The sequence below is a fragment of the Hypanus sabinus genome, chromosome 13, assembly GCF_030144855.1.
Source record: "Hypanus sabinus isolate sHypSab1 chromosome 13, sHypSab1.hap1, whole genome shotgun sequence".
Taxonomy (NCBI): Eukaryota; Metazoa; Chordata; class Chondrichthyes; order Myliobatiformes; family Dasyatidae; genus Hypanus; species Hypanus sabinus.
The window spans coordinates 96,774,524-96,802,198 of record NC_082718.1 but is presented as its reverse complement, the minus strand read 5'-3'; the positions used below and the strand labels follow the sequence as shown (position 1 = coordinate 96,802,198).

The window sequence follows — 27,675 nt, the reverse complement described above, 5'->3', positions numbered from 1 at the left end:
TTGCTGGCAGTAGAAGATGTAATTGATTTTTCAATTCTTAAATTTATCTGCTGGAAATATTTATGTTCTGGTTAATTTTAAAATAACATAAATAATTTCAAACACAAAGAATTCAGCAGGGTCTTTGATTCTGCCCTAGTGTAGGATCCAAAAGGCAATCTCCTTGGTGTAATGCTAAAAGCATTCCAATGAGAGACAGCTACAAAATTTTGCCACGCGATTCAAAGAGATTCCATTCCTTCTGATGCGCAAATTTCTGCACTTTCTATAACTGACAGTCCATTCTGATTGGAACCTTGGAATAGACAGTGAAACTCTGAGATCCTGCTCCATATTTTAATAATTAGAATGAAATTCTCTCTCTGAATTGTAAAATCATGCATTTTTAGCTGACCATAATAGTAAAATAAAGAATGAAAATAATGCTGAAAGTAGTTTGGCAATTTCAACAAAACCTGTTTATTGTGGTTAAAACATGGTATCAGACATCTTCAAACTGATTGTGCATGGAGAGTTATCAGTACCGTACAAGAATATGACAGCTTATTACCACTGATAATTGAGAATAACTCATCTGATGGTGGCTGAAGAGGAAATGCTGGTTGACTAATGGCATATGCTGAAGTTGTTTTTCATCTACCAAGATACAAAGACATACTTATTGACTGTTTCATCCAATGGCTTTCATCTGCAATAAAGAAGCATTCCATTGATGTCGGCTTAAGTTTAGTACTTAAATCCACAACTGAGATTGCTACCGGTTTACCATGTTGATTTCAACATTCACATTATTTTAATCATAACAATTGTTTAGTGTCTTTCATCACCCAGCCTTTTCATCAAATAATAACACACCAGTTACATAATCTCTGAAATATTACATTACAAAGATGATGGTGAAGGAATCCACTTTTAGCTAAAATTTAAAGTTCTTGGAGTATGTAAAAGTTGTTGTATGATTATCCCAAGTTTTCAGAAGTTACTGAGGAGAGCTATGGAAAGTTTCAAGAATGCTTTTGTGTTTTTTTTCTCTGATTTGTTCGATGGCTATTATTTTTGCACAGTTCTGTACTTGTCAATGTGAAGCGGAGAGAGAGGAAGTTTGTCAGTCTGGTGGGTGCAAAGGATGTTAGGCATGGTGGGGGTGGAGCAATGTAGGAGGGGTGTGGGACAGGTGGCACAATATGTCATTTCTGCAATGAATACAGTTGCCTCAGTCTGGTAGCCTTGATGAGGGGAAATAAAAGCCCTGCAAGCCCTACATCGTATAATCAGGAATTGCTTCAACAAGCAAAAAGAAACTTGCGTCACTTCATACAACTAAAGTGAACTCCACGCAGAGTGCATACCAAGTCCAGTTTGCTAAATCTATTGCACTAACTGCCATTATAGGATTTTCACTAATCTTCATGTGGAAAGTGCCCATTATAAGATAATAAGACCAAAACTGCACCATCAATTTTTGAATTATTTTGCTGTGATAATTATACATGACTATCAAAAACCATTTCAGATAAATTTACTTGTAATATTAAACATTTGCTATTTCCAAAACATTTTCCTTTTTCAGATATCTATCCAGCTCCATTCTGATAGCAACAATTAACTTACCTCCACTGCACTCTGACAGTTCATTCAAAACTCTAAAACACACTTGTGTGTAAAAAAAAATTGTTTATCATTGTTCTTTTAATCCCTTAGCTCTTAGGCTTTCTAGCAAAATAAACTGTTTCTCTCCATCTACTCTTAACTATACCTTTTATAATTTTATATACCACCTCACAGATTCCTGTTATTCCAAGGGAATGACTTTAGCTTTTTCCCTCTATCCACATAAAGTCTCTCATCACTGGAATTGTCTGCACTCCCTCCAAAACTTTAACATTCTATTCTAAAATGCATTAGAACTGGACGTAATTCTTCAGCTGCGGCTAAACCAGTATTGATCGTGACAAATTCCTTTGCTCTTTATGCACAGAACAGTTTTACCAAGATGCAGCCTGGATTAGGGGGCAAATGCTTTAGGAAGGGGTTGGAGAAGCTTGGGTTGTTTTGTCTGGAGCATTGCAAGCTGAGCGGAAGGACTGACAGAAGTTCACTCGTGCATATGTATTTAAGATGAAAGAGAGAAGTTCAAAGGAGATGTGCAGGCCAGATATTTTATACAAGGAGTGGAGGGTGCCTGGAATGTGCTGCTGGGGGCTTGGTGGAGACTACAGATACAGATTTTTTTTAAATAGTAGTAAATATTTCTTTAAAATTTATATGATTCTATATAAAAATGTGGATTTTTACTATGTTCAAAATCACTTTCCTTGCCTTGGCACTTCCAATGAACTATGCCGATTATTTGATTTCTGTCGTAACTTCTTCATATGATGCCTTTCGATCTAGTTTGTTTCTCATTTTCCTACCAAAGCACAAGACTTCAGAATTTTCTGCATTAAATTTCATCTGTATATACATGTTTGCTCTGGCTTGTCCTTTTATTCTTCGCTGTTCAAGTTTCATGTTATTTGCAAATTTGGAATTGTGTTGTTCAAATACAATTCCAAATCATTTACATTATGAAGTGCATTGATCTTAAGTGTCTGACCCTTCAAGAGCTCCTCTGACAATTTCTTCCTGTCTGGGAGAATAGCTTTTCCACACTAGTCTGTTCCTGATACTAAGCTGGTTTTCTATCCGTGCTGCTACAGCCCCTTTTATTCCATGACCGTCAATCAAAGCCGACTACGCAGCACCTTGTCAAATGTCGATTTATACCTCAGCAACCATATTTCATATATGACTCTTTCTGTTCCAGCACCAAAAACTTATTAGTTACACATAACTTGTCTTTAACAGATCCATGTTGACTTTCTCTAATGAAGCCACACTTGATTGCGAATTCCCTCCCTGACTTGTTTCAAGAATTTTTTCCATCACTAAGATCAAACTTATTTCCAGTGTTTGCAGCCTCTTGTGTTTCACTTGATCACACACTCTTGTTGCAATTCCAATGAAGTACCGACGAAGGGTCTCGGCCCGAAACGTCGACAGTGCTTCTCCCTATAGATGCTGCCTGGCCTGCTGTGTTCCACCAGCATTTTGTGTGTATTGCTGTTTGAATTTCCAGCATCTGCAGATTTCCTCGTGTTTACTAGTTACACATAACTTGTCTTTAACAGATCCATATTGACTTTCTCTCACGAAGCCACACTTGATTGCGAATTCCCTCCCTGACTTGTTTCAAGAACTTTTTCCATCACTGAGGTTAAACTGACTGGTATATAGTACTGGTTTAAGCGGCCCCATTTTGCAGCACAGTTGACACAAGCTGTAGATCTTACAAAGATGTGAACATTAGAGAAATACATTCAGTGATAGTTTGAGTTTTACCTATATGTCCTTTAAATACAAAAACTTCAATTTATTTTCAATTATAGACATATGTAAAACTTGATTTTTCATTCTGTAGTATTTTCTAACCAATAACAGTTTAAAATAATTTGCAATTTACTGCAACTGAGGGTGAGCTAACTGTTTTCCATTCTCTTGAAATCCTGCATAATCTCCCTTAATTGCATAATGTATTCTTGTACCTGGAAAAAAATCCAAAAACAATTAGTAACTTTGTGCCAAATTGCATTCAAAAGCTTTTACCTATATACAGCACATCTCAAGGTTTGCATTCAGAATAGAAATAAACACGACCTTAAAGTAATAGACAACTTACTATGGTAAGCTGTGCATCTGTGTCTTCTGTAACAGCATCAATATCCATGTCTGTGTTCTTTACATGTGCATAAAGGTTAAAAATGGCCATTTTTATCATGCCCAAGTCAAGCGTTCTTTTTGCTGCTGTATTTTGGATATGTACCCATGTGGATTCCTGTATAATTAGAAAACAGTACAATTATTTATTTTCATAGAACATAGAACAGTACAGCACAGTACAGGCCCTTTGGCCCACAACATTGTGCCAACCCTTAAACCCTGCCTCCCATATAACCCCCCCACCTTAAATTCCTCCGTATACCTGTCTAGTAGTCTCTTAAATTTCATTAGTGTATCTGCCTCCACCACTGACTCAGGCAGTGCATTCCACGCACCAACCACTCTCTGAGTGAAAAACTTTCCTCTAATATCCCCCTTGAATTTCCCACCCCTTACCTTAAAACCATGTCCTCTTGTATTGAGCAGTGGTGCCCTGGGGAAGAGGTGCTGGCTGTCCACTCTATCTATTCCTCTTAATATCTTGTATTCCTCTATCATGTCTCTTCTCATCCTCCACACAATTCACCACACAACTATACTATTCAAAAGAAACATATTTTTGCCTCTGGAGCCTTAATCACCTAAAATGTCTTTTTGTTAATATTGGCCCATGTTTTGTGGTCAATGCTAAACAAGTGAAGCTCGAAGATTTGCTCACAGACTGTCCCCAGGATTTGGCAAGGCAACTTGCAGTAACATGAGATCAGAGATTCCTGCCTGAAAAGTTCAGCATACTATTAATCCACCGAAATGAAGAACCTTTATTAAGATACCAAAAAGCCAAACTAGTGAACGTAACAAACAAACTCTTCTAGGGCATCCAGCCAGGTACAGGTACTGATTATAACCAACGTTTCAAAGACACACTCTGCCACCTTCATTAGGAATGATGTCTAGGCATGTCCAGTACGGTGGTATTTATACCCTGTAGTCCATCCCCCCCGAATAGTAAGTCCTTATCCAATCAGCTTTCCGCTCTCCCACCTCGTTTGCTACTTTCACCCTGCTGTTAGCGGGGAACCACACAAGTTACTGTATATTGGCAGAGAACAATGACTTCTACGTTACTATTTTACATATTTGTTTCGTGTGACTTAAGCACCTCCATATGGAGCAGGCAGACTGCCGCAGAGCAAAATGTGGGTGAACGGAACTTTGTTCCAGCTTTTTCTGAAACCCTGGCATATGTGGTTCACCTCATCTTCACTGAGCACACCTCAGTGAAGAGAGCAACGTACCACAAAATCACAGGCAATTGATATCTGGTTGCTTTATGGCTAGGCTGGTGTGCCGCCTTTTGTAACGCACCATCATGTAACAATGATTTGGAAGCTCCCATGTAACACTACCCTAATTCATTGTGTCCTTTTAGATTAAATCGTTCCTGAAAATAATTTTTATTAGTACTTGCTCTATACTCATATAACCAAAGTGAGGTATAACTTTTTATAAATAAGCTTTTGGTTCCTTGATCAAGTTACCAGCTCAGATTTTTGTATTAATTATTAAGATTTATTTTCCTGACCATTACCAATACACCTGAATGAAACTAGGCAGTTCATTTTACCAACACTAAAGCACACTAGTCTGTCTTCCTAGCAATAAATTTCATTTATACACATAGTGTACCTGAGTAAAATTAAGCATATGAATTTTATAAAAATAACAAATCAGTAAAATAGAAAATATTAAATTTACACAGGAGTATATGCAGGGAATTTAAATTAATACTTTATTGTTATGTGCAAGGGTGCATATGGATCCATAATCATATTAGACTTTATATAATTATTGTGGGAGGTGGGGAACTATGTACGTTTAGCAAAGCTGCATCACAGCCTGGTATGGGAACACCAATGCCTTTGAACGGAAAATCCTACAAAAGGTAGTGGATTCAACTCAGTACATCATTAGTGAAGCTCTCCCAACCACTGAGAACATCTACATGAAACGCTGTCGTAGGAAAGCAGCATCCATCATCAAAGATCCTCACCACCCTGCTGCCATCAGGTAGAAGGTACAAGAACCTAAGGACTCACACCACCAGGTTCAAGAACAGTTACTAGCCCTCAACCATCAGGCTCCTGAACAAAAGGAGATAGCTAAACTCACCAATCAAGATGTTCTTGAGCCAATGATCTCACTTTGAGAACTCTTTGTCTTGTTATTTCATGTTCTCGTTATTTTTATTGCTATTTATTTATATTTGTATTTGCACAGCTTGTTGTCTTCTATGCTCTAATTGATCTTCCACTGATCCTCTTTACAATTACTATTCTATAGATTTGCTGAGTATGCTTACAGGAAAAAAGAATCTCAGGGTTGTATGTGGTGATAATAAAATTTACTTTGAACTTTGACTTGCACATCCCTCTGAATCTAATTAGCAGTAATTCACCACTAGCAGTTCAGTTAGCCAAAATCTAGGATATCAAGTCTTGGTCCCCAGGTGACACATACCCATTTTAAGGTTTTAGACTTGGCTGTTTCCAGAGAAATTTTCAGCGCTGCCAGCTTATTCTGGTATTTCATATTTTCATTGCTTTTCTCTGTTATTAAGTTATTAAGATCCGTCTTAATTGTCTTCATGATTTCTTGGTTTCCCTGGTATTTTTGGAAGAGCGTATCATATGCATGAAACAAAGCCTCAAAACGATGATTCACCATCTGGATATTCTGAAACTTGAAGAGAATTGAAAGAGAGTTGGAATACAAATACAAACAGAATTGGAAAAAGTTTTTTATTCAGTCAGCCACGGTTTGAGAGAATAAAAAAGAAAATGTCATCATTAAAATAATTGAACACTGCTGTTTTCATCTTCTGTATTAATTCTGACTGCTTTCACCTTCCTTGGTAATGTTCAAGAAGATCCCCATCCACCTTTCTACTGATCTCAAAATGCTTTCTATCATCAACAAAGCCTTCAGCAACTTGGGCTCTTTTGCAACCCCTCCCCTCCGCCCCCCCCCCCCCCCCCAGTTTAATTGCACTCAGACAACTGAGACTTTATTCTTGAAGAAAACTAACTTGTTTTTCTCCCTTTCTCTGTCCTGACTTAAGGTGTTGCCTGCCTGAAGTGCTGAGTGTTTTCCCCTTTCACACAGCCTTCAGTACCTGTACCTCTAGCACCACCTTTTAGCCTCAGTGAAAACTTTGAGAATTTAAATACATTGGGTGCGCTAATGAAACACAAGATTCTATTCCAAAAGTAGTCCACTTGAATTACATCATGTATTTATATAAGTGTAAAGCATTACTCTTTTCAGTTACCTCACTTGATACTTTTATTACTTTCTCCAAATATTTTGGATAAATGGCGTAAGCCTCCACTTTCTTCTTTAGGTCTTCTCTCTTCCTGATCAGCGAATCCTGTTCGTATTGTAGTTTCAGAATATCTTTGTCTTTTTGTTTTATTAGTTCGGTTTCAGTAACTCGTTTATTCTTAGCTCTAATTTTTTTGGCGTCATTCTCCTTGGGAGGGAACAGGAATAAAATCATGAACATTAATATGCTGATTATTTTGTCTATAAGTATATATTTTGAGTAGGTTGTATTCTCTCGCAAGACAAATAATTCATATTTATGACAGGCCATTGATAGTCATAAAGTCAAAGAGCCATAGAAAAGTACAGCACAGAAACAGGCCCTTTGGCCCATGCTGAATCATTGAAACTTGCCTAATCCCATCGACCTGCACCAGGACCACAGCCCCCCATACCCCAAGCATCCCAGTACCTACCCAAACTTGTCTTAATCATTGAAATCGAGCTCGTATGCACTACTTGCGCTGGCAGCTCATCCCACACTCTCACGACCCTCTAAGTGAAGATGTCTCCCCTCATGATCCCCTTAGGTGTTTCACCTTTCACCCTTAACCCATGACCTCTGGTTGTAGTCCCACACAGCCTAAGTGGAAAAGGCCTGCTTGCATTTTTCCTATCTGTACCACTCATAATTTTGTCCTTTCTCAACTATTATACTCAGCTTATTCTTTCAGCTGAGCATACTCGAGTTAGTCCCCTTCTCCAGTGATGCTCTAATGGCGTATTTCTAGCAACTATTTACACACAATGCTACCAAACTGCACAAGATGCCACATGCAACTTGGCATCATCAGGTCCATAAGTGTGGACGGAAACGTCTCAGATGGATCAGGCCAAAACCAAGTCTTTGACATTAGCTCACAGCTCTCTCTGGAACATCTGTTTGGCAGCCTAACCTCACTGAATTACAAAAAGGCAGAGATAAATATTGGGAAACTCCACACAAATATTCAAATCGGAAATTATGCTGAAAGCAAGATACGTCTTTGGGAAATAACGTGGAATACAGTCAACGCCCAAGGCCAGAATTAAATCCAGGCCACTGGAAGTGTAAGGCAGCAGCTGTACTAGCTGTGCCAGTGTATGGCACCAATGTTCTGTTGCACTCGAGTAAAGATTTCCTTATTGTTCCCACCACAAACAGTAAGCTATTTTGTCTAAAATTCTCCTACATCTCCCTTCCTAAAAATAGGAGGAATTCCTGGTCCTGTGGTATTAGTTCTTTTCCCAAGTAAGTTTTATATTTACCTTACAATGCCTCTGTTAATATTTTCCTAAGTTCCTTCAATGTACAATCTGAACCAAGGATTTTATTCTTTTGCATCTTGCCTTTGCAAATATCTTAACAGCTCTTTTTAATCCTGTCCCTAGTGCTCCTCCCCACCTACATATTGTTAGTTTCCCTGGTAAACAATGAGGCAGAGTAATTATTTAATTCTGAAGTTAGTGAAACCATCAACTTGTTCATCATCTGATGGTCCCTACTTTCCTTTTGCTGTTTCTGCTCGCTAGAGTATGTTCCATGATAGATACTTTATTTTGAAACCTTTTCCCTTCCCTTTGTCATCTTCTTTCCTAAATCTTATTGTCAGCCTTCCTTTCAAGTCCAAAGTTAACAAATTTCACAACACATGCCGGTGACAATAAACATAATTCTGATTCAGAAGTTCAAAGTGATTCCTTTTTGTTTAGTTTTACCCTAGCATTAATTTATCTTGTTTTCATTTTTAGTTTGTTAGTCTTTAAAATGCAATATATTTTCCCTAAACCTTTTTGATAGTCTTTTCAAATATTTCCCATTGCTGTTCTAACTTTCTCAATAATTACATTAATATTCTGTGGAATATCCCAGAACTTCAAAGTATAAAGTTCATTGATTATCGAGGTATGTATACATTATACTTGAGATTTGTCTCCTCACAGGCAGCCACAAAACAAAGAAACCCAAGAGAACCCATTAAAAAAAAAGACTGTCAAACACTCAATGTATAGACGGAAAAAAAGCTTAAAATATTAAAAGTAAGCAAATGGCATTCAGAACGAAAACGAGACCACAGACATGAAGCCAGAGCAGTCCGCAGCCTCAGTTCAGTGCAGAGCTGAGTAAATGTCACAGAGCAGTGAGCAAAACTGGTCTGACCCTCGCCTCTGGCCCTGACGCCCTGCCTTTTCAATCAGGCCCAGCATTTAAATGGTCTGAACATCAGGCCGTTCCTCACTCTAGTACCATTGATCGATTCTTTCTTATAGTTTAGCTCAATTCTTATGGTTTATGTTAGGACCGAAAAAAGCTGCAAAATGTTGTAAATCTAGTCAGCTCCATCTTGGGTTCTGGCCTGCAATGTACCCAGGACATCTTTAGGGAGCAGTGTCCCAGAAAGGCAGTGTCCATTATTAAGGACCTCCAGCACACAGGGCATGCCCTTTTCTCACTGTTACCATCAGGTAGGAGGTACAGAAACCTGAAGCCACACACGCAACAATTCAGGAACAGCTTCGTCCCCTCTGCCAACCGATTCCTAAATGGACATCAAATCTTTGGACACTACCTCTTTTTAAATATACAGTATTTCTGTTTTTGCACGTTTAAAAAAATCTATTTAATGTGCATGATTGATTTATTTGTTTATTTACTATTATTGTTTTATTTTATTTATTATTTTTCTCTTTGCTAGATTGTGTTTCGCATTGAACTGCTGCAGCTAAGTTAACAAATTTCACGTCACATGCAGGTGATAATAAACCTGAATCTGATTATCAGTTACTTTTACTACAATGCAATCTTTAATTAACACTATTACCCCATTTCTACTTCCGTCTGTGTTAGATCCCATAGTATTTCACCACTTGCCCTGTCCTTTATATGTTAACTGTAAGTTTCAGCTCACCCAGTATATCAGATCAATATCTTCAATTTCCCCAATATGTTTTTGAAGCTGTGCACATTGCTGTACAGATAAATTATAGTTACTAATTGTTAATTTCACTATTTTTTAAAACAGTCATTTCATGATCTAATTCTGTAGGCCCATCTGATCCCTAACAATTACCCATATTCCTTCCCTTGGAAACTATCAGATCAATTGTTTCTTTAACTTGCTGGACTACATTACTTTCATTGGATTCCTGCCTCCATTTTCCTACTTTACAACATCTTTAACACTTTCTCGGAACTCTTGGCCCACTATCGTTCAGAGGTATCGCTCTTCTCTGTCCCCATATTGGTATTGTCCCTCATGAAGTTATTCCTTTCCGATCCTTCTTTCAACATGCTCTTTCAGGAGTACTTTGCAGGACAGTAATCTATTTTCCCTCTGACTTTTGATCATCTCCTGCTCTACTGTGGTTATCATTCTGGCAATCTCCCTACCTGCATTCATCCTAATCCTCACAATCCCCTAGATGAGAACAATGCCTGCAGGATGGCCAATTAACAACTTCTCAAAATGTAAGTAATGCACTGTGTAACTTCACTTTCAACATCACTTATTTACTTCTCCGTATTTATTATGTACTTATATACACTTTAAACCTTGGCCACTGCCATTAACAACATAGCCCAAAGCTTGACTAATTAAGGTTTCAATTCAATTATTATTATCCACAAATATTTTTTATCTGACACCCAAAAGCCAGCTAAAATGATCCCAATGGTTTCACCAGTCCAAGCACCATTTACCTTTAAGAATTTGTCAAATTTCTGTATGGACTGTTTCAGCTCCTCTTCTTTCTTCATTAGGTCCTCTCTTCTCTGCTTCAAGATTTTGCATTTCACTTGGAACTCCTGCAAAGGAAGCAGGGTTTAATAAAACTAAACATATACAGTAAGTTCTCAGAATACTAGATCTCATTTCACTGGTCAAATTTCTGGGAGAATATTTTATTCACTCTCAGTTATAAAATCCTTTTTTAATGTTTATCCCTGGAAATTAACATGCGCATTAAAGAAAAGTATTTCCAGTAGCATTAGCAGACAAATGATAAAGTTGCAATTTTCAGTTCTGTCTCAGACCCATGGAAAAAGAACTGGGCTTACACAAAATCACGTGGCAATGCATTGACACAGTGGATTTGAGAAAGACACTCTGTATCAAACCAAGGAGCTATGGTATAATGAAACTGGAATTCCAGTGCACTGTAAACTTGACTGTGTGAACCCAGTTGTTTGGAATTCTTAAGATGGATTCAAAGCAATCTTTTTTTAATCAGTACAAGAAAGGCCGTACTAGATTTAGCAGGACCAAGCCAGAGATCTCCATTTCTGGGCCACCAAGAATGTCACGGAAATTAAAGACAAAAAAAAAAGGAAGCTTACGTTATGCACTTAGAATTTAATATTGCTGTTAAGGTGCTAGAGTTTGGAGCTACAGAAATTCAATAAAAGAAGAAAATAAGAACGCAAGGAGTTAAAAAATAGTGGCAGCTGTTGTCAAGGAAAGAGAAGAATATGCCCCATTAAGAGACATAAATAATAGTCTGTGTGTAGAGGTAGAAGGAATGTATGGTTTGAGATTTACACCTTGTATACGTCTTCCAAAGACTGACATTAATGAAGGTATGGTGTGATGTGGGGGGGGGGGAATTGAGAGAGGTTGGGGATGAGTGAGGGGGAGTGAGTGAGGGAGGGGGTGGGTGAGGGGGGAGTGAGGGGGTGAGAGGGAAGGAGGGTGATTGAGGGGGTAGGGAGAGAGAGAGGAGAGGGAGAGAGATTCATTCATTTATTAAGATGCTAGATCTCTCTCCCTCTCTCTCTCTCTCTCCCTCTCAATAAATGGATGGATCACCAAGCCTAAATAAAACGCATTTTAAAAAACAATGGAGTAAACAGCACAGGAGTTGATGATTGGTACCCAACTCGACCACACCACTCATGATTTTATAAACTTCTATGAGGTCAGCACACATACTCCTGCACTCCCGGGAAGAAAACTATCAGTGTGGCCGACTCCCCTTATAACCCAGGCTCTCTAATCCAGTTTTGCTGCCTACACTGAACTTGTGCTGGCCCAAGAATCTTCAGTTATACAGTATTATGGATCTGTCCCATATTGTTGGAACAACATTGACAACCCCATCATCAGAAAGCCACATCATGAAGAGTTTTGACAGTTCTCAAAAGATGTGGCACGTCACCTAAAAGAGTTTTTCAGATAGATAAAGTGGCACGTCACCTAAAAGAGTTTTTCAGATAGATAAAGTGTAAAAGAGAGGTGTAAATGGATATCAGAGTGCAGGAAAATTACACTGGAGAGGTAGTAACAGGGGACAAAGAAATTTGTGTAAGAACTTAAAAAGCATTTTGTGACATACACTGCAGTATGTCAGAAACTTGAGAGTGTCTGGGGAAAGAAGTGAGTTCAAATTCTATCAATAAGGAGCACTCTTCTTCTTCGGCTGTCCATCGATTTTCGATGATGACTGAGGCCTGGGCAAGGTTGTATGGAAGACCTGCAGTTGCCCATGCTGCAAGTCTCCCCCTCTCCTCACCACCGATGCTGTCCAAGGGAAGGGCATTAGGACCCATACTGCTTGGCACCGGTGTCGTCGCAGAGCAATGTGCCTTGCTCAAGGACACAACACGCAGCTTCAGCTGAGGCTTGAACTAGCGACCTTCAGATAACTAGACCGATGCCTTAACCATTTGGCCACGCGCCACGCTTGGGAAACTGAAAGGTCTGAAGGGCCTGCTCCAGCTGCTCTGGGGGCAGATCTGGGACTTGGTCTGGTTCAGGATGCTTTTAGCTTGCTTCTATTTTTTGTGTGATATATGGGTTTCTCTCTCTCCCTTTCGCTGAACAGTGGGTTTTGGTCCTCTTTTTAATTGGATTGTTCAATTTCTTGCTATGTGGCTGCCTGTAGGCAAACAAATTTCAAGGTATATAATTTATATATTCTTTGATAATAAATGTGCTTTGAATTTTGAATCTTTGAATCATAAATAAGTAACCCGGATCAGATGGACTACACCCCAGGGTTCCAAAAAAGGTAGCTGAAGAGATTGTGGGGGTGTTGTTAATAATCTTTTAAGAATCACTAGATTCAGGAATGGTTCTGGAAGACTGGAAAATTGCAAATGTCTCTCCACTCTTTAAGAAGGGAGGGAGGCAGAAGAAAGGAAATGATAGGATTGTTAGCCTGACTTCAGTGGTTGGGAAGATGTTGGTGTCAATTGTTAAGGACGTGGTCTCAGGGTACTTGCAGGCACATGATCAAATAGGTCAAAGTTAGCATGGGTTCCTTAAGGGGGAATCTTACCGGACAAATCTGTAGGAATTCTTTGAAAGAAAAATCGGGCAGCATAGACAAAGGAGAGTCAGTGGGTGTTGTTCACATGAATTTTCAGAAGGCCTTTGACAAGCTGCTGCACATGAGGCTGCTTAACAAAATAAGAGTGCACGGCATTACAGGAAAAATACTAACATGGATAGAAAATTAGTTGTTTGGAAGAAGGCAAAGAGTGGGAATAAAGGACGCTTTTTCTGGTTGGCAACAAGGGGTTATTGATGTTCCATGAGGGATGGTGTTGGGACTGTCTCTTTTCATGTTAAATGTCAATGATTTTGATGACGGAATAGATGGCTTTGTGGCCAAGTTTGTAGACAATGCAAAGATAGGTGGAGGGGTACGTAGTGTTGAGGAAACAGGGAGACTGCAGATGGTCTTAGACAGATTGGGATAATGGACAAAGAAGTGGCAGATGGAATATAGTGTAGAAAAGTGTATGGCCATGCACTTTGGTAGAAGAAATAAAGGTGCAGACTACTTTCTAAAAGGGGAAAATATTTAAATGCAAAGGGACTTGGGAGTTCTCATGCAGGATTCCCTAGAGCAGGGGTTCGCAGCCTGGGGTCCACTGACTCCTCGCTTACTGATAAGGCTCCATGGCATAAAAAAGGTTGGGAAATCCTGCCCTAGAGGGCTAACTTGCAGGTTGAGCTGGTGGTAAGGAAAGAAAATTCAATGTTAGCATTCACTTTAAGAGGACTAAAACAATAAAAGTGAAGATGTAATGCTGAGGCTTTATAAGGCATTAGTAAGACCACACTTGGGAGTATTGTGAGCAGTTTTGGGACCCTTATCTAAGAAAAGATGTGCTGGCATTAGAGAGGTCTAGAGAAGGTTGACAAGAATTATTCCAGGAATGAAACGGTTAACATATGAGGAACATTTGACAGCTCTGGGAGAAGGCAGGAGAATGGGCATTGAGAGGGATAATAAATCAGCCATGATGGAACAAAAGAGCAGACTCGATGGGCCAAATGGCCTAATTCTGCTCCTATGGCTTATGGTCTAAATCACATCTTTTAATCTTCTACAAAGAAATATTGATAATTAAGGGGCATGATTGTTTTTTTTCTTAGTAATAGACAATTTTGGAAGAAAGGGCAAAACATTTCAATGTTCCAAACTGAAGATACGATCTGATCTTCTCCCAGTAGAACATGGTTACTCTACCATTACTTTCTTTGATGCCACACATAACTTTAAGGTCACCATTTCAAAAGAGGATTGTATTTGTGCTACTCAGTGATGCTGTGATTCAATCACATCGCTCTTCACAAGGTTCTTACAGTAAATATCAGTATGATTTTGTTACGTACCCCGTAACTGGATCACTTAACAGCAAAGATAGAGAGGTCCGTTGAAGTCTGATGGTACTATTTTTAACAGTATTTATTGATAAAAATACACAAAAATGATATCAATGCAAGCATACAGATAATATACGTCGTCAATACTAAATCTAAAAGCGCGGGTATAATAATAATCAATAAGAAATAGCTCTATCGTTGTCTAGGGGATGATGTATTGTCCGATGGAAATATAAAAGTCACTTTAGTTCATTCAAGCTGCAGGCTGCAGCCTTTGGTTGGAATCAAGAAAGAGAGTTTAAAACTTGACAATTCCTTTCATGATGTCAATCCTTCGAGAGTCGTTGGGGCTGATTTCTCCTTTGTTTTAGCTAAAGCCATTCTTCCGTGGTAAGGCCCACCTATTCCGAGGCAAATGGAAAAGGACGCACGTGGGCTTTCCACCGGCTTTCGCTATTACGCTGTTACAGGAGTTCTAGCGTTTCTTCTGGTGCATCTCAAGGGTTTGTTCCCCAGACCCTCTTTTATCCTGACTCACAGGGTCTCAGATGTCAATCAGGTCGGGATGATGCAATCCCTCAACCAACCCCCTCTGATCATTCTCTGAGGGCTTCCATGAAGTACAGTATTCAATACACAATTCCGTCTCCAAGAGACAATGACCTGTTCCGTGGCTTTGTATCGCTGAGGGCCAGGACATTCCAAACGTCTTTCTCTCATTTCCTGGGTCTCCTGACCTGACTTAATAGTGATCTTGCGATTCTCAAAAAGGAGGGGGGGGGGACATAGGCTTAACACCCCCTTTCTTCAACACGTTTTTTACCATCGGGAAAAAACAAAGTAATACAGAGTCTTACAGGATTTTAGAATCTAACACAATACAAAAGTTTTTTTTTTCTACAGAGTAATACAGTTATACATTCAATTCAGTATCTAGATGGTTACCGATTACATTGTCACTTCCTTTCATATCTTAACATCTTGTACCTTACTAAAGTCTTGTAGCATCAGACTCCAATTTAATAACCACCTATTTTTAGGTCTTATTTTTCTTTAGCGAACAAAATCTAAAGAGTTGTGATCTTAGCTTACGGGTATACTACAAAAGTTCATGCAAATACTAATCTTTATGTTGCTTTCAAACTTAACAGGCAGGCTTCCATGGGGGTTGTCTTTTATTATTCACAAGCTTTGTTGAAATCCCTTAAAACCGGCTTCTGCTATTTAAAAATGGCGTCCCCATTAACCCTCGCCTCTTTTCCGGTTAATTCCCACGTGGGGAGCTTGTACAACCTGGCGAAATAGGCTTTCGTCCGCTCCTTCCATAGGAGTTATTTTATCAATAATGTGTTCCAAACTTAGACCATCTTCTGAATTTCCACCCAATTCTTTAATTTTACGCAAGTTGCTAGTTTTCTCTTCAGGACCCTTCAGGCTATTAGTTTTCAGTTTAAACTCTTTGTTCAAACAGCATTTCAAATTCTGCCTTTTCACACCACACTCTGGAATAACAATAGCATGTGGGGCCCCTTTACCTTCCAAGTCAACCTGTAATTGATTCACAGGCTTTGTGGTACCAAGCCATTGTCTCTGTAGCCTGGTTGTTGCTTCTGATATCAGTCCAGCCTTTAAATTTTCTTCATTCAATTTGGGAACTACATATTTCCCTTTTCCTTCAATAATAATATCCATCTCACCACCTTTGATCTCCTCACTAACTTTTAACACACCTTCGAGCACAAACACCTGGGAACTCTCACTTCCCACTATTACCAAGGTTAACCCTTTCTTCACTGAACCAAGTCCATCTGACCCACAAGGACTGCATTCCTTTACAACCGAATCAAATACCTCAGACTTTTTCTGAGCTCCATTACTAGGTTCAGTACCATGTGCATCCACATCTTGGACACACTCAGACGGGATATTTGCCTCTTCCAGGCTTTCAATACCCGTACCCGGTCCAAATTCTAAATTCTCCTGATTCTCCCAGCTACTCTCTGGGCAACTCCCTTCCAGAGTAAACTCACCCCCACGGGCTGAAACAACCTCATCTGCCAACCCAGCAGACTTCTTCAAGGCAAGGGCACCCTTTTCATCTAGGATTGCCCTCATTTCATTATCGGGGACACCTTTAGAATTTTCCACTTCTTCAAACAGTTCTGCCAACCCAGACAGATCATCCATGTCCAACTCTGGACCTTTTAACAGCTTTATCTGTTTCTCATCTTTATTTTGTGCCTCTAGAACTTTTCTCCTCGCTAAGGGCAGGTCTACCCCCTCTCCCTTACTCTCTTTCACTTTACTACTCTTAGTTTTACCACCCTCTAAACCCTTGTGGTACAGGGTCGGTAGAAACATCTCGGCCAACTCGATACTGGCCGGATTTAAACTGCTCTCGTTCTCAGCTGCCTTTCTTGACATGCGGCGAGTGATCGCGCATGTGGGATAGATCTTGGAATCTAGGGGCGGAGCCTCCACCGGCTGTCTCGTCAGCTTCATTGCTGAACAAACCTTACCAACGGCTAAATCATTACTTAGAAGGACGTCCGCGTCAGTTCTCAGGAATTCTGATCGCACCCCCATTTCAACTGGTCCAGAGACTAGCTCACAATTCATAATGATCCTATGCAAGGGCACCACTTCCGTCCCTTTTCCTATTCCTTTCACAGCTACCATTCCCGTCTTGCGACCAAAATCCAGTACCTTACTGCTAATCAATGACAGTTCAGCCCTCATGTCTCTCCAGATTTGCACGGGAACTGGTGGGTCTCCCTCTCTCACAGACACAATTCTGTTTGACATACAAGTCTCAGACACTTCTTGTACCTTGTCTACCCGGGGCTTTCTTGTCGATTTACTGATTACCATGGCACATCCAATAGGGACTGCTGCTTTCCCTTTTCCTGTCTCTTTCCTCAGAGCAAAGCACCTAGATGCAATATGTCCCCCCTTTCCACAATTAAAACAGGTCAAGCCCGGAAATCTCTGGCCGTCTTGCCTCCCCTCCCCACTCTTACCACTAGCTCCCGGCGGGACCTCTGCCTCAGCCGGCGGGCTTTCTCTATCGTTCCCACGGTCTCTCTGGGAACTTTTATTCAAGGAAAACTTTGTCTTGTGGGTTAGGGCATATTCATCTGCAAACCTAGCAAATTAGGAGATGGACTTATTTGGCTTCTCATTCAATTACATCTAGATATCCTCCAAAACACAACCTTTAAATTCCTCAATCAGAATTAACTCCCTGAGACGCCAAAAATCCTCTTCCACTATTTCTGCTGTACGCCAACGGTCCAAGAGCACACCCTTTTCATAGGCAAACTCGGTATACGTCTGATTCCACCCTTTCCTTAAACTTCTGAACTTTTGTCTATATGCTTCAGGTACCAATTCATAAATCCGGAGAATGGCTGCTTTTACTTTGTCATAACTCTCCTCCTCTTCCTCCTCCATGGACAATGCTGTATATCCTCATTGTGCCTTCCTTTTTAACACACTTTGTAACAATGCCACTGCTCTTTGGGCCACTTCTGATTCACAGCCACCTTTTCAAAAAGCAAGAAATAACTATCCACATCCGTCTCCTCGAACGGAGGTACTAACCTCAACTCCCGACTAACATTAAACTGCTCCTCTCGGTCTGACCCCTGATCTCTTCGCTCTTGCCTTAACTTCTCAATCTCCAAGTCATGTTGCCTCTGTTTCTCTGCCTCCTTTTCCTTCTCGGCTCTTTCCTTTTCTTTCTCAGCTCTCTCTCTCTCCTTTTCAGCTGCTTCCAGCTGTTTTAACTGCATTTCATGCTCCCTTTTCACCTCCAACTCCTTTAGCTGGAGCTCATGCTCCCTTTGTCTCGGCTCTTTCTGTCTCTTTCCAGCTGCTTTAACTTAATTGCATGTTCCAACCTTAATTTCTCCAACTCTAACTGAGCCGTCCCACTAGCTGGTACCTTTTCAGGGATATTTTCCAATACCTCAGCTGCAAACACATTCTTCTCAATATAATACTAAGTTATAGCCCTTCGCACCTCCCGCTTTTTCATTGACAACCTCACCTCTGCGAGGTTTAGACCTTTCGCCATATTTATCAAGACCGATTTGGTGGCCGCCTCTAGCGCCTCCAGAGTCGGGTTTTCTATAAATTCACCCACGTCCATCTTTGCTGGTTTCCCGTCTGGCTACCCGTATAACCAGATCCAAGTTTGGACTTACAGGCCTGATTCACTGGCCTCCCAATTTGGTGTCAAATCCTGAGACGAGAACCCCAATTGTTACGTACCCTGTAACTGGGTCACTTACCAGCAAAGATAGAGAGGTCCATTGAAGTCTGATGGTACTATTTTTAACAGTATTTATTGATAAAAATACACAAAAATATTATCAATGCAAACATACAGATTATATACATCATCAATACTAAATCTAAAAGCGTGGGTATAATAATAATCAATAAGAAATAGCTCTATCGTTGTCTAGGGGATAATGTATTGTCCAATGGAAATATAAAAGTCACTTTAGTTTATTCCAGCTGCAGGCTGCAGCCTTTGGTTGGAGTCAAGAAAGAGAGTTTAAAACTTGCCCATTCCTTTTATGATGTCAATCCTTCGAGAGTCGTTGGGGCTGATTTCTCCTTTGTGTTAGCTAAAGCCGTGCTTCCGTGGTAAAGGCCCACCAATTCCGAGGCAAATGGAAAAGGACGCACGTGGGCTTTCCACCGGCTTTAGCTATTACGATGTTACAGGAGTTCTAGCGTTTCTTCTGGTGCATCTCAAGGGTTTGTTCCCCAGACCCTCTTTTATCCTGACTCACAGGGTCTCAGATGTCAATCAGGTCGGGATGATGCAATCCCTCAACCAACCCCCTCTGGTCATTCTCTGAGGGCTTCCATGAAGTACAGTACTCAATACACAATTCCGTCTCCAAGAGACAATGACCTGTTCCGTGGCTTTGTATCGTTGAGGGCCAGGACATTCCAAACGTCTCTCTCTCATTTCCTGGGTCTCCTGACCTGACTTAATAGCGATCTTGTGATTCTCAAAAAGGAGGGGGGGGCACAGGCTTAACAATTTCAAATACATTAATGCACAACCACACGGCTTAAACTCCTAGGTCTGAATACTAACCTTCATATTGTGTTCAATGGTGATGTAGATTTAACGATGAAGAGAACAGATATTACAGAATTAAACTACATCACAGCATACAAGAATATGATTATATAAATTGGAGGAATTATGCCTTTTTAAAAATCTCTAATTTACTGAATGATACATAATAAAATACTAGCTAATTCTCAATCCAAATGAAAGATTAATCAGTAAACTAAACCTCTCAACTATTAGTTTATAACTGGAATAATGAATGTGTTCCATTTCCAGAATTCCATTTATAAGCTAACTTAGGAATACTCTACGGCTACGTCCACACTAGACCGGATAATTTTGAAGTCGCTGGTTTCATGTAAAAATGATAGGTGTCCACACTAGGTGTTTTAAAAAATATCCCTGTCCACTTTAAAATGGATATTTTGGCAAATCTCCTCATACTGCGCATGCGCAGGACACAACTACCGAAAACAAGTGACATGTTTGGTGTCGAATCTCACAGTGAAAGACTTGGTGCACATTTGTCTAGTTACAAAGAACAGTACAGCACAATACAGGCCATTTGGCCCACAATGTTGTGCTGACCCTTAAACCCTGCCTCCCATATAACCCTCCACCTTAAATTCCTCCATATACCTGTCTAGTAGTCTCTTAAATTACAGACTAGAAAACTTAAACGGCAGACATCTGTTGGCTCTTGCGCAGGAGGACTCAAAACTGAAAAAAAGTACTGGAGCATACGGAGGCAACCGACAGAGTTCATGGACACTATGACCCGGCTGACGACGAACATTGAAAAACCGACGAACTCTGTTACATTAATAAAGCCCCTTGTTAAATGTATAAAACATGTCTGCATTAGTATTATCTTGTATTTCCATACAATGTTACATTAGGCTGTAACACATCTATTGTCAGAGAAGTACTTGCATAAATAGGTAAACCACCTTCATACGAGCAAGGACAGAAAACAGGGCAAGGTGAGTATACTTTTTTTATTCAGTAAGTTATGTGTCAAAGTATTTGGTGAGTACTTTTCTAATTCTTCTGGCTTCAGTCTCGTTGCCGTCTGTTCTGAAATTGTTAGGTTGCGTTCAAGTAAACAATGAAATAGCGCGCTGCCACCAGCATCTGTTCCACACGTAATGACAGTGTTTTCAGAAGTCTCCGATTACCCCGTCCACACTGCTCCGGCCAATCCGGTATTTTCAAAATTACACACTCTGGAGAGCGTTTCTGAAAATCTCTGTTTTCCGGGGACGAAAACACCGTTTTAATGTGAACAGAGGGTAAAAATGAAGAGAAAAAACTTCAGTTATGGATTTATCCGGTGTAGTGTGGACATAGCCTGCAACACACACAAGATGCTAGAGGAACTCAGCTGGCTGAGTTCCTCCAGCATCTTGTGTGAGTTGTTTTGGATTTCTGGCATACACAGATTTTCTCGTGTTTGGAACATTGTGGAATAAAGCAGGTCTCAGAGGTAAAAATGGCAGTGCTGCTTAATAAAATATGATAGATGTATTGATTATAGATATCAAAATGAGTGATCTGGATTACAGACTATGTGACATGGAGCACTTTCCAACTTGTGCACAGCTTCCTTTATGAGGTAGGACAATGGTTCTTTCGGGAGAAACGTTAAAGCAAATAATGCAAATCATATCTGTATGTTTATTCCCTGAACCCATATTTATATGTTTAACTTTGAACCTTTGTCATATTGGTTATTTACCTCTTTTTCGTTTGCAAGATCCGCTTCTACTTCAGCCAATTCTCGTCTTTTCTCCAATAACTGCATTGCACTTGTTGCAAATATGGTTGGTTGGCTTGGCATTTCACTTTAAAAGATGAACAGAAGCTTTATTTAAGTTTAATTTTACTTGTTGCCATATTTGATCCACACATTATTTTTATATCTGCAATATGCTAATTACTCCTCACTCTCAACCTGACATCACATGCTACAGAGATCATGAAAGACAAAGTCGAGTTTATTGTCATACACACAAGTACCTGTATGCACAGGTGCAATGAAAAAACTTACTTACAGCACCATCTCAGACCCACAGCACCAGACAAGAAACACTCACAACAAAATATAAACATAAATTACACACATTTTTACAACAATTTAATTAGAACAAAAAAAATCTATTGGATGCAAAAGTCCATTTTATCCTCATATAAATGATTGTAATGAAATCTTCAATGGATGGGTTAGTGGGTAGTTTAAATGACTGGCAAAGAATACAGTGGGATTTAGGTCAGCGAAATGGCAGATGGAGTTTAACCCGGCCAAATTTGATGTGTTGCATTTTGAGAGATCAGATATACAGAGACAGTACATTGTTAATGGAAAGACCCTTAACACTACTGATGTGCAGAGGGATCTTGTGGTCAAGTCCATTTGTATAATCCAAGTGAGTAAGTACTTTGCGTCCTCAATGCCAGAAATTTGAGAGACGGGGGACCGATGTGAATGTAGTCACTAGTTCCCAGAAGGTGCTTAGGAAGCTGAAAGGTCTGAAGACAGATAAGTCACTTGTACCAGATGGCCTACACCCCAGGGTTCTGAAAAAGGACTAAAGAGATTAGGGAGGCATTAGAAGTGATCCTTCAGGAATGACTAGATTCTGGTAGTGAATACGGTTATGCAGGTTGGTTTAAGGACTGAATGGCTGTTCTTGAAGCTGGTTGGTATGAGTCTTCAGGCTTTTGTACAACAAAAGTAGTTGCGAGAAGATGGTACAGCCTCAATAGTGGTGATCACTGATGATGTGAGTTGTCTTCTGCAGACACTTCTGCTTTGATCTTGTCAGCTGTGACCAGAAGTCCTTCAGCAGCATCCAATACAACCCAGTGGACTTTGCAATCAATTGAAATCACAGCCATGACTTTGTCTTCATTTTCAGTAACCTGCTGATTCACAAGTTTGAACAGAGCATCTGCCTGAACAAGTTTCTGGGCTGACATGTAACACATTTCAAAATTCCTAGCTTAATAACATTGTCACCCATCTTCAAAGACAGTGGAATCCCTTTCTTGGACCCAGAGATAGCCAACAATGCATTGTGATCAGTAAGCAAATGGAATCTTCCGCTAAAAGCATCTGGATTTCTCCACCACAAGGATGATTCCCAGTATTCCTTCTTGATTTGTCCATATGTCCTTTATGCTGCTGTCAGTGATCGGGCTGCATGCAGGAGTTTTTTCTGGAACCATCAGGTAAGGCATAGGATATGACAGCTCTACCCCATATGTCTTCCATAAGTCATCTTTACCGGCGAATTTGACCCGGAAGATATCCTCATAATGTTTGAGCCACAATTCGAACATAACTCCCAAACCAGAAGTTGGTAATGAATGTAAGAACTGGCTCACGTGAGTTCTGTTCAGTGTTTGTCACTGAAGTTGTTGGGACTCAATGCTAACCTGCTGGTCAAGGTTTAGATTAACTTCAGTTGGGACCCCACAAACTGAGATTGTTGCTGTTGTAGAATTGCGTGCAAGGCTGCTGAGATTGCCATGTCACTACGATACAGCAGCTCACCACCAATTTCTTGTGCTCACTCACCAAACCCAGGAGATAGAACCCTAACATTAAATAGACCTTTATTCAGTTAAACTAAGCAGCCAAAATAACTCAACAGTGCATCCAGAGCATAATTCTTTAAACGATTACTGAGGTACATTCGCGAGGTCCTTAGGAACAATGTCCAAACAGTGAAAATCAGCCTTGTACTGGTGTTGGTTGTCTCTTAAGCTTCCCAAATGTCTTTGCTTCTATCCCCATCCCTGGCAGCAAATTCCACACATCCACAACTCTCTGTGTAAAATACCTACAGTACCTCTAACATCTGCCCTATAATTTCCTCCAATCACTTTAAAATTATTCCCTCTTGTACTAGCACTGGGAAAAAGTTGCCGGCTGTCCACTCTATTTTACCTCTCATCATTTTATACACCTCTATCCAGTCTTCTCTCATTCTACTTCACTCCAAACAGAAAAGCCCGAGCTTGCCCAACCTAACCTCATAAGACATGCTCTTTAATCCAGGCAGCACCTTGGTAAATTGGTGTCAACATGGTTGTTGTGACGTGTCTAGTGTGTAGTGCTTGTCACTCTCACTTTCAGTTTCCACCATTGGCTAGCAGTCTTGCAAAAAGGTGAGCTGAATATGTCCATCTCTCCCCCCCCCCCCCCCCCAGTACACAGCCTCTCCCACAGCAAGCCTCATGTAGTGCCTCCTCGCTGGTGACACACAGAAACTGAACTCCTTTCGGACTCAGGCTGAACTACAGAGGGCAGGGAGGAGGTCTGGCCCCTGCATATGCAGCACGCAGGCCCATGGAGCAAGAACATCCCCTGGTGCTCATGAACCGGATCCTCAGCTACGAGTGAACAGCCCCACTGCCTTGTGAGCAGCGTCACCAGAGATGGGGGTAAACCCAGACAGCAAATCTGGAGTGAAGCCCCTAGGGTGGCTGGACGTCATTGAACATCCTGCAGGCAGCTCCTGCAGCCAGGCTGGTGCCAAACATGTGGCTTCATAAGCTTTCCTCTTGGACTACACTGGTGAGCCTAGAGGGGGCTCTTGACAACTGGGCATCTCAGGATCTCCATACCTTCTGCCCAGGCTTGTGGTGATGATAATGATCACCCATTGTCCTCCGAGACAGATACCAACCATCTTGGCTAAACTCCTCTGCGCCCTCTCTAAAGCTTCCACATTCTTCCTATAATGAACTCAACACAACATTCCAAGTGTGGTCTAACCAGGGTTTAATAGAACTGCAACAACACCTTACGGCTCTTGAACTGAGTCCTCAAACTAATAAGGCTAACCCACTCTTAATAACCCAATCAACTTGCAGAGCGACTTTGAGGGATCGATGGACACGGGCTGCTTTCATTGCGCAGTTCCGCCAAAATCCACCTGCCGCCAATGAACGTTGTGTTTCCTGGAAGTTTCATCTCTATGTTGGTAAATGACAGTGATCCTCTGATCCAGGGAAGAGTCCAACAGTGCGGGACACTGCGGCAGACTGGATGATGAGCTTCCATATTGAAAGTGTGCCTATGTGGCTTTGGCAACTGTGTTGCGCAGACAAGCTGGAAACTTGATAACCGTACGAGGCAGACGCCTACCTTATGGCAACAGAGCTGCTGGCTGTTATCTGGCAAAGCCGGAACCCCCTTGAAGAATGCGGATAAACAGCACTCAAACCACAACTCCCTCCACCAACACAGAGCCACCATCTCCTCCACTGTCACAGACCTCAGCACATCAGACCTCCCCTCCACACCTTCCAACCCAACAGTGTCTCAGCCCCGTACTTCACCTCTTACAAAGAGTCTTGATGCAGGGCTTCCATCCAGAATGTTGATAAATTCCTTTCACCCTACAGATTCTGTTCCATCGCCTGAGTTCCTCCGATAGATTATGGCTCCAGATTCCAGCGTCTGTCATTTCTTGTGTCTCCACCTGCCCTACCTGTCAACTGAACGAGGGTTGATGTACACGAGCCCCACCAACAACTTCGTCATAGTATTTACGGGATCTATCACGTTTCAAGCCAGGTTTAATCTTTGTATCTATCTATGATTTTAGGCCTCCCATGCTCTGCAGCTGTCATACCGTTAAGACCCCCCAAAAAACGTACCCATATATTGCCCAGACCATACCCATTGGTCATAAATCCCACTCTATCATTTTGAAAGGATGCAAATCACATGAACTTTAAAATAACACACACACACACAATGCCGGAGGAACTCTATGTCAGGCAACATCTATGGTAGGGACAGGACTTGGCCCGAAACGTCGACTGTTCGTCCCTCTCTACAGATGCTGCCTTAAAATCTCCAGGCATCTGAAGTATTCGAGTGCTTTTAAACTTTAGAATAAGTCCATAAATCTAACGGTGTAATTTTAAACCCCTAACTAAAAGAAATTCGTTAAAGCCCAGTCAATACAGAAAGGCAGACTGTTGCAAAACACTCCATAAGGATACAAAAAGTAGTTTGGCTTACACCATGAGTTTTTCTTCGAAGAAGTTTTTAAAGTAGCCTTCCATTTTTTTTTCCATCTTTTTTTCACTCTTTCGGGGTTTGACTAACTTTGCGACGAGTGCGTCCCACTGCAATCAGAACACTGGCCCGCACCCGGCTCGGGTTACCATGGCGATCGCCCGGCTCGTTGCTTGGGCAACGTGACCCGCTTCCGAGTCGCCCCCTCGTGGACAAAGGCATCGCCTGAAAGCAACTATGCGGTCAACAAGTTAATTCATGCATCGCTCGACCGCACACCATGAACTCACATCTGCTAACTGGGCCGGGCATTACTCACTCACTTCTTGAACACTTCACCGAACCGGAGGGACACTAGCTGGGCTATTTGGACCGGGACTTGACCCCGTCCGCTGTGGTCAGAGAGCAGGAGATTACTGCGAATACCGTAAGCCTGCGGAGACAACATTTCATTACTGTGTGAGGACTGCTGAAACGGTCTGGGTTTGAAATTCTAACTGTTTCTCTCCGTACATACAGTTTTTGTGTGATTTTCCAGAGTGGGATTAACAATCGGTCGTGATACAGGTAATGGCAGGAACCGCGTCTGTGCGTCTTTTAAAAGAGCAGTCATGCTCCGCTAAGTCATCCTTGGATATTGCCTAAGATTCCTTACCTTCAATACCTTTCATTCAAAATCATTTATGCAGCCAGCTTCCTGGCACCGTGCCTTATTCAAACAGATTAAAAGCAGAGGAACAGAATGAGAAACCGGCTCCAAAATACCTGCAACAGGCGGAATATGTGTTGGAATTCCCATGACTTCACACAAAATAACCCAAAAAATACACGGCAGTTGAGCTAACAGGTATTATTAAATCATTGGATTGGATACTGTATTCTATCATGCATTTTACAGTTTCTTCCACACTGTAAAATAACTAACTACTGTATTCTGGGTACAAAGGCACTATCGATCTAACACATTCGAAAAGGCAGTACATCCAAATGCATTTCAGAAGAAATAGGTATTTTGAAAAAAGTCACGTGCATAGATAAACAAAATGAGATTTTTTTCTTGTTTCAAGATGCGGACAAGACCATTTATTACTCGTCCCATATGGTGGTAGAGAATGACTGATAATCTGGGTTTGTTAATGGCAGGAGTGGGAGGAAAACTTGCCTACATACTTGAGAATTGCCCCCATTTCTTTGAAGACGAAACCAATGTTTATCTATTTTTAATCCAAATTGAAACCTACTTTGAAAGAGTGAAATAATGTGTCAGGTGGTGTTCACATAAGACTAATAGTCTTACCAAGTGTATTCTTTGTGCAAATGTAAGTACAGGCTATTGCTATTGAAATGTTTCCCGCTCTAAGGCTTTCTCTGCCACAAGATAACAAGTTGATATAATTATTTAGCGACTTTCACCAGTGAAATATGGGCTCAAACATCAGTAATCTGTAGGGTCCAAATGTAACAATTGTCAGTCGAACTCCAGGCAAAATGATCCTACAATACAAATGACGCCAACTTACAATAAATAATATAAATTAGGGTAATTTGTTAGGCAGTGGATGTCGCAAGGATAAGGTCCTGTAGGGGAGGTTGGTCAGGAAGGTTCAGTAAGCTGGCGTTCAAGATGAGGTAGAAGACTGAATTAGACATTGGCTTTGTGGGGGAAGCTCGAGAGTGGTAGTAGATAGTTGCTGCTCTGACTGGAGGCATGTGACTAGTGGAATGCCGCAGAGATCAATGCTGGGACCGTTGTTTGTCATCTATGTCAATGACCTGGAAGATAATGTGGTCATCTGAATCAGCAAATTTGCAGATGACACCGAAGCTGGGGTGCAGCGGACGGCAAGGAAGACTATCAGAGATTG

At 40.9% G+C, this 27,675-nt stretch overlaps 1 protein-coding gene across 2 annotated transcripts; it reads right to left on the bottom strand.

The window, feature by feature from the left end:
* Positions 1-32: 32 nt before the first annotated feature.
* On the bottom strand, positions 33-25,993 carry cfap73 (cilia and flagella associated protein 73). 2 transcript variants are annotated; one of them, XM_059988264.1, is made up of 7 exons: positions 25,814-25,993; positions 21,512-21,617; positions 10,763-10,867; positions 7,031-7,231; positions 6,220-6,441; positions 3,719-3,874; positions 33-3,584 (listed from the first exon to the last, which is right to left on the bottom strand). In XM_059988264.1, the coding sequence occupies exons 1-7, from the start codon at positions 25,867-25,869 to the stop codon at positions 3,519-3,521; spliced, it is 912 nt and encodes a 303-aa protein (XP_059844247.1). In that variant the 5' UTR covers positions 25,870-25,993; the 3' UTR covers positions 33-3,518. The 2 variants fall into 2 exon arrangements, with proteins under 2 accessions (XP_059844247.1, XP_059844246.1); XM_059988263.1 differs by lacking the exon at positions 25,814-25,993 and adding an exon at positions 25,123-25,398.
* Positions 25,994-27,675: the final 1,682 nt, after the last annotated feature.